General features: G+C 37.1%; 1 protein-coding gene across 3 annotated transcripts; it reads right to left on the bottom strand.

The window, feature by feature from the left end:
• Positions 1-92: 92 nt before the first annotated feature.
• Positions 93-9,245, bottom strand: LOC129565109 (serine/threonine-protein kinase NIM1). Of its 3 annotated transcripts, none has more exons than XM_055439593.1 (10): positions 8,578-9,245; positions 4,358-4,496; positions 3,502-3,601; positions 3,352-3,417; positions 3,228-3,273; positions 2,754-2,812; positions 2,581-2,678; positions 2,297-2,462; positions 2,008-2,193; positions 93-1,898 (listed from the first exon to the last, which is right to left on the bottom strand). In XM_055439593.1, the coding sequence occupies exons 1-10, from the start codon at positions 8,592-8,594 to the stop codon at positions 1,042-1,044; spliced, it is 1,734 nt and encodes a 577-aa protein (XP_055295568.1). In that variant the 5' UTR covers positions 8,595-9,245; the 3' UTR covers positions 93-1,041. The 3 variants fall into 3 exon arrangements, with proteins under 3 accessions (XP_055295568.1, XP_055295570.1, XP_055295569.1); XM_055439595.1 differs by having other exon boundaries at positions 9,099-9,245; XM_055439594.1 differs by lacking the exon at positions 8,578-9,245 and adding an exon at positions 7,129-7,355.
• Positions 9,246-13,653: the final 4,408 nt, after the last annotated feature.

The following is a 13,653-nucleotide window of genomic DNA, read 5'->3' as shown; positions in this document are numbered from 1 at the left end:
TTTCTAGATATGACGTATCTTTGTGTTCAAGCTTACCTCCAACATTTCCATCTGGAATACAATAACCTGGAATTGGCATCAAATGAAAACCATTTTGTTTTTCTTTATTTGGCGTTGACAAATATGGAATAGTACATTTATTTAATAAATTTTATATAATTGTTGTATCGCACTCGCGATCATATCCAAAAATAAAATCAACAATCAATTCACAGTACAAAGAACATATCCAATTCCAATTTGAATTAAAAAAAAACTTTAATTTTTGTTTAGAATTTCTGTGGAAGATAAACGATTATAAATGAATCTTCAAAAGCACGTTTGTCTTTTCTTCGTTCGATTTTCACTACATAAATGAATTGTGAGCTGAGAGGAATTGTTTTTCCCTTCCAAATGGTTAATTTTTAAGCTCGAACATGAATATGAGTACATAAATTCAAGTGCTTGGCCTGATGAGACAATGCGCTCAAATACACACACTGACGTCCAAAAGACTTAGGTATCCTATATGGTTCAACATCGACATAGTTTTTTTTTTAGTTACTTGACTGCTATTCCGTAGAAAGATTGATACGATAGTTCGATAGTTCCAAGCATTCTACAAATCACGTTATTTCATTGCTATTTAAAAATCGTACGAAATTTAGATTTTGGTTTTAGATCCAGAAAGGAAAAAAAATTGAAAAACATATTTTTGATGTTCTTGTTCGATTTGCTCGTGTTTTTTTTTTGTTCAATTCATTGGCCGAAATCCATGATGCCTTGAGATCATTACTTAATTTACAAATGTGTCGAACCTCAATCATGAGGTCGATTATATGGCTCATCAGTGAGCCTATGGCTTGAAACTAAACCCTAACTCTAATTTCAAATAAATGGTCTCTTAAAAATGGTCACAGAAAAGAAGATAGGAAACGCAAGATTATTTTATTGGTTATTTTTGTTGTTTTAGTTTCTTCACTAAAATTAGAACATATTATTACTACGACGACTACTAACGAAGACGTAATTTGTTATCGTTTCAAAACCTGCAAAAAATGATTAAAGTATGGCACACATTTTGTCACTTTTTTGCCGAGTCATTGGCATCGGTTCGATCGGTGTTGGTAGTAGCTCCTGTTGCTTTGTTAGAAATTTACGTCGTTGTAAGCGATAAATGACGATGCGATAAGCTCCAATTATATCGCTACGTGGTCCGCTGTCAATCGAATGACACAGCATTTCGCTGGTAATGCCAATCTTCTGTAGAATCGAACGAGCTTCAATTTCCAACGGATGCAAACCGTCCAGGCAGTCTGTATTGGTTGGTGCCATAACAAAATCACCTTGCTCCTCGTCATCGTTTATGTCATCGCAACCGCCACCGGAGCGACCACATGTAATGCTATTATGCTTCGAACTTGACTCGACCGTTCGTCGCAACGCTTGTATTTGATCGGAATGTGATATCGATATTTTGTCTTCAATACCATTTGTGCAATTATTAAAAAGGTTACTTTTGCTTTTCTCCTCCATTGGTCCGATTTTCTTCTTCAATGAATGACCGAATATCGAACGTCGTCTCGTTTTTGTTTGACCGTCTGCGACATTTGACGCTTCATCCGTTGACGACGGCAATATATTAATCGGATGTAGAAAATTCTCTTCTAAAACGCTGTTCGCACGTTTGGTGTTAAAATACAATTGTACTAGATTAGCATCGGTTTGACTAAGATCGGTGCTTTTGTGAATGATACGTTTGCGTGAGAACCAATGGATTTTTTTGGTATTATTTGCCGTTTGTTTGGTTGAACCGGTTATTGCGCTTTCTAATGTGATATATTGGTTGTTTATCCATTGGCTGGTTAAAATTTCGCTGATTTTCGGGCGTCTTGATGGTACATGCACTAAAATACGCTCTGTTGTCGTGCAACAAACAAACAATGGAAAAAGTCCATTGGTAAATCCAATTACTAAAACATGTTGATCTATTGTGATTTTGTGAACGAAGCAAAGATGTCAACTTACGAATTAATCTAAGACATGGCAAACTCAAAGTGGCAGGTAACGAAAAATCGCCTCTCAATACGGCGGTACGCAATGCCGGCACGGTTGGTGCTCGGAATGGCATATTTCCAATCACCATAAAATATAATAAAACTCCCGAAGCCCAAACATCCACCGGTCCTCCAAAGTAGGAATCATCACTGAACACTGTGAAAATGTGCAGAAAATTGGCGCATAATTAAAATTCAAATACCCTCTTAGAATATAATGAACAAACAAATAAAATGTAAATTCAAATATATGTATATACGTTCGGGTGCGGCATAAGGAGGTGACCCACAAAATGTGTCAAGTTGTTGCTGTGCCCCGTTTATCAACTGTGTACTGAAGCCGAAATCGGCCAATTTAACTTTGTTCTCAGCAACCAGTAAAACATTCTCCGCCTTGATATCACGATGTACAAATCCCAAATTGTGCTGTGTGTGTGTTTGTGCGTTGGGTCGAAAAAGATTACAAAATTAGTGTGTTTTACATAGAGACAACAGTGGAATCCTTTAATCCATTAATTGTGTGTCCCTAATTAATATTCCATACCATGTGCTGAACGCCCAGCAGCAATTGCTTAAACAGTAATGCGGCATGAACTTCCTTCAACGGGCCATCTTGGTTAATTCGATTGTATAATTCACCACCTTCATAACATGAAGAATGCAATCGATAAATTCAACGAATCCACACAATAGCATTGAACAATTATTCGGACAAACCTTGAATCCACTCTGTCACCAAATGAACTCGACCAAGAGTCTCAACTACTTCAAATAACCTAGTGACAAATTATGCAAATCAAATCAGAGTTCATTTCGCTTATTTCTTCTTGTGTGAGTGGTGGGAAGAGGTGAGAGCAGCAATAAATTACTATGATTATATAGACCAATGGCAAAAAAGAGCTTAGCGCCTCTTCATCAGTGACAAACAGACAGAATTTTATCCATTTTCCCATTGGAATTGAGTGCGAATGGCAATGGAAACATTTGTATGGCTTTTAAGCCGGGAGCAAAGTTGAAGCTGTTGAAAAAAAAAACCACTCTACCATACGACCCTTTTCCACTGAGAGATACAGTAATTTGATCTTTTGAATGTTAACCGCCCACATTGTGCCATTAGCTCAAATAAATAGTTTGAATATTTTGAAGGGAAAAAATTCAATTGTTCAACAGGGGATGGGTTAAGCGACTTACCTTAAGATATTCGGATGATGCACACATTCTAAGGTAGCAACTTCGCCTGTGGCAATATTAAAACATATATTCAAATATGTACAGATGCCACACAAAGGCTACACAAAGGCTACACTCAACTTACGTGATAGCATTCGCAAGGCTCTTGTGTCCAATCGTCCTCTGTCAACAACTTTGATCGCCACTTTATCTGTTCAACAAAAGAGATTTTTTTATCTTTCATGCAACAACAACAACTGTGCGCTTATCAACGTTAATTCAATTTAAATCATACCTCTTGTCAGTTGATGAACCGCTAATTTCACACGAGAAAAATTTCCTCTGCCGATGTCTCCACAAAATCGGTATAAACCTATTCTCCTGCCCAAAGCAACCTATTGTAATGTACCACAAAATTGTTTTGTTACATTGAATGCCATTCAACGGCGTCTAACACAACAGTTTGTATATGCTAAATGTATTAAATCAATTAAATTTGATCACATCAAAGCGATACCAATTTAATAATTACTAAATTGTACTAATTGAACGTGTTTGATTGATATATATTTCAATGGGAGAGTATTACAATGTGTCAAATGAAGTGTGACTTGGTAAAAGTGGTTGTTGTGTATCGGCAAGTGTATTTAAATAGCATAAACTATTAGTGAGTATGAGCTATTTTTCTTCTTATTCTTCTTCTGAACAGAGCACAAATATTACTAACTAAAACTGAAATGGTGTGAATTCACTCTCACGTGGTGTTATAATATGATTATTTCACATTTATCATCATTATTGAATTGTGCTGAATTGAAAATAGATTGTATGTATTTTCAAATATTTTTGCTCTATTATTGTAAATCGGAATATTTGCAAAATCGAAATGTGTGTTATCATTAGAAATCGTTCCATGCGTTTCAATTCCAATGTCGATAAATGAAATCTATTTGCATTGCTGATATCAATGGGTACAACATGTATGTATTCAGTACGATATCAAGATATCGATTTGGCGGTTCTACATATTTTGGCATTATATGACACATTTTCAATCAAAATAAATGGAAAAGCTGAAGGGAAATGAAGAGGAAATTCACTCTGAATGACATTTACTTTGAATGATATGTACTTTGATAAGGGAAATTTACCTCTGTCGCACATCTTGGATCGGTTTGTAGTGCGTTGGTAAGTCGCTGATATGGTGTTATTGCGGCAGGAGATGGTTGACACAGGCTCTCGTCACCTTCCACGACGATTCCGGTTATTCGATTCTCGAACAAAAAAAACCTAAATGACACAGAAACACAGAAAAGAAACACGTTATTACACCTACTGCGTGGTTTTTTTTTCATTTCTTCATTGACGGTGATTTATTTTCGAAATGATTGCATTAAATGAAAATTGGTTGGGATGGTTTTCTGCTCATTTCGTATATGTATGTGTGGCAATTTCAGCGGGTTTTTTTTCTCTCTCCTCTGCGTATGTTTTGTGAATTATGTTTCGTGATTGGGAATAATTGCATTTAGAGGGTAAATTGTGTGTAATTTGTTACACACGAAATTGATTATCACTTGTGTGTTATGAGTAGCGAACACAATCGTAAAAACCACGAACGAAAAACAAATGAAGTTTATAGCTCGTGTTTTTTTTCCAGTCCATGATCAACGGATGTGTAAGTCTGACGCGGTTTTTATAATGTGTACCGCATACCGATAACATCACCCTTGAAATATATATATATGGTATATACTTCACTGCAGTTTTTCGATTAGCTGAACACTGAGCTCAAATTATTGCCATCAATGATGACTGTCGGATTTGGTTTGAAATTAATTTCAACGTCGCCGTTGCGCCAAACACCAACGGAATGAAACGAAATGGACTTGATGTTTTTCCATAAAAACACACACACACACAAGCAAACACAATTACGGTTGAGAAGTTAAAGGTGCGATTACATTAATTGCATAGAATCACGATCATTCTGCGAAAATCAAAGCAATACATCTTAAAGACGCTGCAGCCGGTGGGAGGGTGGAACCGAGCCAAAAAGGAAGCTTATTTTTGGTTTAGTGCTTGTAATTAAGGGGATGTGATGCTTTCACTCTATGTTTTATACTATTTTATTTTCTGCCTAATACATTACCGATAAGTTTCATGTGTATCATGAAGGCGGCTTATTTATGAGGTAAGTAGGCACATTGAGTCAGCGATTAGTTGACATGTAAGAATGTCAACGGAATGACGGTCCAAGTAACATGTATTGTATATAATAATTGATAGAAAAACAAATCTAATTCTATTCACTTTAATGACCGTTGTTACTTGGAAAACTTTTGTTTGCTGTCGTCAGCAGCAGCAGCAGCAGCAGCCACATTAAATTAGCCGGTGAATAAGGGAATTGAAAAACATTGCCCTCAGCCAAACCGATTCAAGGTCTTCTCGCACAAGAAAAAACCAAAAGAATGAAAAAACACGAAGCAGAAAAAAAGAACGACAATTTGACTTGGAAAGTTATGGGTTTTTGAAAGCAAAATCAAAACCTTCAACTTCGATGTCGACAATAAAGCTTCGTTTTTTGCATGGAAAGCAATGGAATCAATTAAGACGGGAGAACAAGAAACAAAAAATAGAGTCATACGCTAAATGCACGACACAAATGAAACGGAAAAGCAAATAGTCCATCGAAAAGAAAGAACCAAAAAGAAAAAAGCGATGAATGTATACATAAGTTTTATTGTATAAAGCTTTGCTTTGGGGTGAGAGTCAAGTGTGTGCGGCGTGTGTTTAGCTGTTCATCAAGTTTATCGATGCGCAGATATTTGCATAGACTCTATGGATATGCTAATTAGTTAGTTTCAGTTCAGTTGGGTTGAACCACGTGTTTGCTCCATCAAACCGAACACTTTGTGGCGATTTTCTAGCGGCTCCATCATTCACATTTAGCTAGTTTTTTTTTCGTTTTCCACCAAACGCGTGTTTTCAATGGGAAGCGTGTGAATTATAAGCGCCTTCTTCGCGCTAATTTTCGTGTTTTCATTCACACTTTTCGGTGGTTGCTGGCAGCGTTGAAAAGAAGAAGCAGCACCAGCAATGATCGTCGAACGGAAAGATGTTTTTGGAAAATCGCGTGTCGACGATGTTGTGTTTGTATTTCCCAAACATATCCTTTCCGGTACGGCTCGCGGTTATGGGGTTTTGCCACGTTCAAAAAGTTATGAAACAATCGAACCAAAACGGGCTTATTATTTTGGTTTTACTTTTGCTTTCGAACAATGAGCCGGATTCTATGCTCAAAGAATGAGCACCATACACGTGTGCAATTGAAATGCCGAAGCATTAGCCTTAATATAATCATTTGTTATTCGTTCGGCCTAGCATAATGAGTCTGGAGAATTTGCTGCTGCTTCTAAATGAAAAACACAACACAATACACAGAACAGAAAAAAATAACAAGCGGTCAGGAAAATGCAAATGCTTGAACTGAATTATGTTATTTCATCGAGCGTTCAGTCTATTGGCACTGCTTCAATCATAATTCATGTTTGACTGACAAGTTTATTGTTATTTTGATTTTGAAGGTTTTCCTCCAATTGCGATTGTTTTTCTTTTTCTCCGAAACACTTTTGTGTTTGATAGCACAATTAAATATTCATGAATGCGTGGGCTGTTCTTGCTCATTCTTCTTTTTTTCCATTTTCTCACTCTCTTCCTTTCGCTTTCTATCTTTCTCATTCTCTCTCTCTCTCTCTCTCTCTCTCTTTCTCACACACACAAAAAGCCCAGCTCCAAAATTACTGTTAAGTCACTTTTGTGTCAGCCAAGTTTTTTCCCCTCAAATCTACCACCAAACGAAATTCAGAACATGGAATATGCTATATATCCGTAATGACTTGTGTTGAAAATTGGCCAAAATTACATATTTCACTTTGTGGTTTTTGTCAAAATTTGATGAATGCTTTGGTAAACAATAAACTCCGAGCCGAGATTAATTGAATTGTTTATTTGCTTAAATGTATGCGCGAATTTCATTTTCACTTTATAGATTTGTCGAACTGGATGCGCGATAGCATATTGTGAAACGAGACGAGAACGGCGTATGTGCGCGGCTTTATCACATCAACATATCTGAATGCAAATAAATGGAAGTCTTCTTCGTTTGGTGGCTTGTCATTTATTTGATTTGTGTGATGCAGTTGTTTCTTCTTCTCTCTTGCTCTCGAATTGCGTCAGAAGATAAGAAATTAAGCCATTTTAGAAGCGCTCTCTTAATAAGTATTAATGTGCTTTACGTTCTGTTCTTGCACGTGATTCGATGCTGTAGTCTCTTTGAACATTCACCAGCATAAGCTGCTTGGATCTCATCCAATTGAACAAACGAAACAAGAGAGAGAGAAAAAATAATGACGTATTTCCTTATCACATTCGTATTTATTCAATTTGTCGATGGTCGTCATTTCTCGAGTTTTTTTTTGCTGTTCTTTGTGTGCCTGTCTTTGTCTCGTTCAAATGCAAAATGGAAAAAAATATATTAAAGATTAAAAAGTAGATCGAGTGTCATCTAAATGTGCATGTGTGAATTAATTCAAGCGATTCGGTTAGATACATTCTGTAGTTTAGTAACATAAAACCTAATGTGCCATGTACTGTATGCAGTGCGTGTGTTTGTTGTGTATACATTAGTAAATTTATCTTTATTGAATTTGGAATTGACCCAAAACACTTAACATCCTTAAGATATGGACGTGTAAATTCACATTCAAGGTGACATGTAATTCTACTTTTGAGCTCCAATTCTTGTTATTTGCTATCGTTCTTTCTCTCATTCGATCTTCCCATGCTATTTATAGCAATGCGCGCTTGGAAATCAATTGATATACATTCTTTGCTTTCGTTGTTATAGGTTGTTATATTCTTAAATTACGATTATTACTTTATCACGACACGGAGATAATTAATGGTGGCGGCTATCGATTGACAGCTGCGCGCATATCATTTGAGAATTGATGGCGGCGTTCGGAACTGAATTAAAGGAACAATTACTGATAATAATCTATGATTAATATGTGTTGTTGTGACCCAGTCGTAGTGTCTGAAAATCACTTAATGTGTCGAAAGTAATATTTCTCTGTTGGCTCGTGTACCGTGAGACAATATTTTCCGTATTTGATGAATATGCCATCCAAAACATTATTACTTCACTTCTACTGCTGTTGTTAGCACCGAATCATAGCTCCCGCACACTCACACACACACACACACACGTTCGTAAGGACAGCGGGATACCATTTATTCCATAAAACTCTTGTTATTAGTTTTAATGGAATAATGGTGTTTATTGAGTTTAATTCACTGGTTTCCAACTTACGGCTGAAGTGTGTTCATGTGTGCGTTTTTTTTCCTCTCTCTTCATTTTCATAAATAGATCTTGACACACACACAACCACACAGGCTGGTTGCAATGTTACTGCCAATGTGAGAGTCTGAAATGTATTATATTGTCATTGTTTTTCTTCCTCGTCGACCTCATCATAATCGCCTATTTATTATCAACAGCAACAACCAATAATATATTCGTTAATCCACATTGATATAAACCACAAACTCATTCTCAGTTCAGCAGCGTATATTTATAAATAAACTGGTAATGCTATCAGTTTATTTCAATATGATTTCGAATCAATTTCAATACGAAGAGAGAGTGGGGGAGCGATAGCAAGAGACCCTAATGACCGCTTTTTACATATTTTTGAATATGCAAATGTGCACAAATCATCCAATGATAATTGATTTGCGCTCTTTCTGCTTCATTTCGTTCATTATGACTAGTAATGCTATGTACGGCTCTAGGCACCCGAGTTATATCATTTTCTTTCCACAATCACTTACATCCAAATGTGCGAGAAAAACACAAGGAAACGACCAAGTATAGTAGGGAAAAAAACGAGCAAAACAAAAACTAGCGAAAACCATATGGTTTGCTAAAGTCCCTGTGCTAACACACAAACTCAAGTCGATCAGTCGACTTTCGCAGTGACACTGTTTCGTCAGACTTACAATTGCCTCTATTGAAAGTGTCTATTCTGTTTTTTTCTTCTCTTCTTCTCTTGTCGCATTCTTCTATTTTTTTCACTACCACACAAACAGATTGTGTGCATTTGATGTTTGCAATGTGTGTTTTGCAGGCATTTTTATGCAACAAATATCAAAGAACAGTGTAACATGAAACGGTGCTGCATTTTTGTCAATTCCACTTGGTTTAAGTGAATGTCAAGCAGAGAAGAAGACGACGAAAAAAATAGGTAGCTCACGAATGTGATATCAACTGAACTCAACTGAACTGGGCTGTGTGTTTGTGAGTATTTATGGATATTTCAGCGAAGTGAGAAATGCCGACACTCGGCATCATGTAGCAGAATCTGTTGCTGGTGACGATGATGCTGCTACTACGACCGTGATGCTGTTGCTGCTGCTGCGGCGGCGGCGGCTGCCACACTTTTTCATATCGATTAGTTGGCTTTTTATGCGTGAGAGAATTTTCTGTGTTCATCCGCATTCACTGCTGCCACACACATACACACACACACCACACACACTCACTGTAAATTCTCTCAATTTTCTGATGCTTCGGTGCCGTTTGTCGCACTGTGAGATAAGCACAAATTGATTTATACATAAGATAGAGATAATCGCGAGCAAATGACTGACGGAATGAGCAAACCAAGCAGAAAAAACACGTATTTCAAGATGCCTGAACTGATATGGATGATGCTTTTTCGGTGTATCCAAAAGTTGTCATCTTTTTCTCTCCTTTTTACACTTTCATTTGTTTATCATGGAATAAGAAATTTAAACTCTCGTTTTTTCTTCTCTTGGCAGAAAAATGGAACGAAACCGTAGAGCATTTGAAATGAGCAATTTTTTCATATGTGACTTGAAGTTGTTGTTTTTGTTTTTGATATAGGATTTGTTTTTGTTTAACACATGTTTCAATATTTTACGAGCGAATAAATACGAAAAGATTGAATCGATGTCCTTGACAGTTTACTAATAAACACGCGGGAAAATATCATCGTTGTTTTCTAATCGAAAACTATTTCAGTCGATTTAGTGTAAAGATCGTGTTTTTTTGTGGCTCCCATACAAAATGATAGACGATTGGTTTTTTTTTTACTTCAAATATTGACATTATTCACCTGAGATGTTATCAATTCACACGAAGTCACACTTGATCACCATTTCTTCACACGTTGAAAACGTATAAAATGCGAATCACATAAGATCTCCTCTATAGGTTCTCCTTTAGTCGAATCCAGGAAGAGAAATTTTTGGTTCTATTACTTTCTTATGGTTGGTTACACGAACAGAAGAAAAAACAGATTTCAATGCTTGTTGATTGCCATTCACATTTCACGGCGTAAAAATGTTTAAAGGCAACTGCAGTTTTCACTTTTCTTTTTATTATTTGCACCACACACAAATTGCTTGTTGGTTGGTAATGAAAAACATCAGGGCGAAATCAGGAGATTTGTATGAAATTTGGACTTTTTATTTTCCTATCTCAGCACAATAAGCAACCAACTCCCAACATCGCCGCGTACACCCGCAAAATGCAAAAGTTACACTGAAAATCCGACAAAAAATCAGCGCATATTTCACAGACTGTTGCTAGTAGAGGAATGCCTGGTATTCTCTTTTGGTTGTTTTTCTATTTGCATATGTTGTCGTGTATGCATGGGTATGTGTGCGTGTGTTTGATACGGTGAACCGCCGATGTTGCCTGCCACCGCTTCGTCACATATACACACACACACACGCTATGCCATCGTATTCGTGCCGATGTGTGTCAGTCGAAGCGACCGAAACGTTTTGTTGTATAACGCAGTTATCACATATCACACAGCCGTTGGTACTAAAAACATGCACACCAAATAGATCGCTCTCAAAGTTTTTCTATTTCTCTTTTGAAAAAAAATAACGAACGACCGGACCGGACCGGACCGGACCGAACGAACCGAACCTTCCAATGAGAGGATATTGTTGGATGAGACGACAGATACAAATTCGCATACGTACAGAAAGGGGCTGCATGTCTCTCTCTCCGGCACCGATACGATTGTTTACTACGTTATCGCTTTGATTTGGTTTTACATGTTGAAACTGAAGACACAGGCACACCACACTACACGGCAAACGAAACAGATAGAGACAAAGACACTTTACTCTCTTGAAGTAGGGAAAAAAACGCGCACGCATCATCACATGTGTGTTGCTTTCGTTGCGAGTAAAATGTTTGCATTGTTCCACGCGCTCTCATGCTATTGCACTCAGCCGGATGGAATAGACAGGGAGCGTGATATAAACAACGAAAATATTTGTACAGTTGAAAATGTGCGCGCTTCAGTTATTTGCTTCTCTCTATAGTTGACACAACGTTGGAATTTTCTTCTTCCAATCCATTTTGACACTCTCCGCCGTGAACCGCGTGTCCCCACTCTCATGGATGAACGTGTCTGTCTGTGTGTGTGTGTGTGTGTGTGACTGTGGAAGCGGCTCGTGCCTCCAGTTAAGCCGCAATTTTCTTTTGTACAAAACATACGATAGACGGGGAAGCATTGGAATGTTAACTATGTTTATATTGTTTTGTTCGAAAATTTCGTTTTGGCTGTCACTCCGTCGGTTCCCACTTCAATGGCCAATGCGACGGTTTGTTGATTCTTTTTTTTTTGTATTCTTCTCTCATATCTCTCTTCCTTCTAGCCACATTCAAGTGGAGAGAGATCAGACCGTCAGCATATTTTATTGCGGTCATTGTAATATTGATTCGCTATAATTTTGAGCTACAAACGGTTTTTCCTCTATTTTCGCATATCTAACAATCTCTTTTGCGTGTGTCATGTGCGTGTTCTTGGAAGAAGAAGAAAAAAAACTCGATTGAATCAGTCAAACTTACAAGGATAGAACAAGACAATAATGATAAGAGTTGCCGTAGTGTAACATATGTTATCATGTGTTTTGTTATTCTGGTCGCTTTTTCGTCTTGTTCTCTGAACGAACGAACTAGCTAACGAACCAACGAACACATATATCAGTTGAAGTAAGATCCATTCTGGGCTTGCGAGGCTTAACCGACAGCGTCCAAAGTAAAAGCGATTGCGTTTATGCCAATCTTTAAAAAATAACACATATGGACTGGGGATGTAGGCAATCGTTATAACATGGGAAACGACTAATTTCATAGATTTTTATAAGCGCCAATATACCCATGGGCTGCATGTCTCTGTAACTTATCTTCTGTCGCAATGGATTTTTTTTCTCTCTCTCTCGTTTGGATTTTTTCTCTCTCATCTCGACCGGATGTGTTTCATTCTTTGGTTCAGCAAATTTTCTTCAACGGATATGGTTGTGATTTATATTTGTAGATTTTTATATATATATATCCATCTGGCTTCATGTCATCGAAAGTCAAATTGAAATAAATTCCTATATATATTCGCTTTGTGGATGGGCTTTTTTCTCTCTAGCCAAGGATAACCAAAAAAGTGTTGTTTAGCCGCACTTCACCAACAACTACAATTTACATCAATTTCTTTCATCTGCTTTGCGTGACGCTAACACTTTTTCTGATTTGACTTGGCTGTTCGGCATGTGCTTTATCAATTCATGAGCATAGCGTTTTTTTCTCTCTTCGTGCAATTGAAACGAATTTCTTCACGAGCTTTGAAGTTTCTTTTTTCTTGTGGGATGTTCATTCATTCTTCGCAATTTGGATACATAATTCTTTTCAGTTTGAATAGGGTACACTGCAGTGCAAAATTACGAGATCACCACAACGTGATATACGGTAGAAAAATACCATCAAAAGTGTTCCAAAGAAAACAAATCGAGCTAAGTATTAAGAATACGGATAAAAAGTTTACACTCGACATAATGGCATTGAGTGGCATGGAGTGGGAGAGAGCGAAAAAGTGTGTGTGTGTGTGTGGCAGAAGAGCCAAGCACTTCACTTAAATCTGATTACAGTTCGAATCATTCCCCAAGAGAAAGGACCAATATGTTTATACGCGGTCTATCCGCCGAAAATACACTACAATATATATTCACACTTATTGGACGCCCAATTGAATATATATTCTAGTGTATATTCGGTGTATTCTTCAGCGTGACACATATTGAATCAATGAATGCATTCATGGCTATCAGAGGGCGCCTGAACATGTTTCAATATGTTTCACGCTGAAGAATACGCCGAAAATACACTAGAATATATATTGAATTCGGCGTTCAATAAGCGTGAATATATATTGTAGTGTATTTTCGGCGGATAGACCGCGTATAAACATATTGGCCGTTTCTCTTGGGTCAAAAGTCCAAAATTATGGTTAATTTTCGGAAACGATTATAAATTTAATTATATCTTTGGCGGCTTTCATATATATATTTC

The sequence above is a fragment of the Sitodiplosis mosellana genome, unplaced genomic scaffold (assembly GCF_009176505.1).
Source record: "Sitodiplosis mosellana isolate CC-2019 unplaced genomic scaffold, AAFC_SMos_1.0 Smas_scaffold_2, whole genome shotgun sequence".
Classification (NCBI taxonomy): domain Eukaryota; kingdom Metazoa; phylum Arthropoda; class Insecta; order Diptera; family Cecidomyiidae; genus Sitodiplosis; species Sitodiplosis mosellana.
Note: the sequence above shows the minus strand (reverse complement) of the source record. Positions and strands in the feature narration are given on the sequence as shown.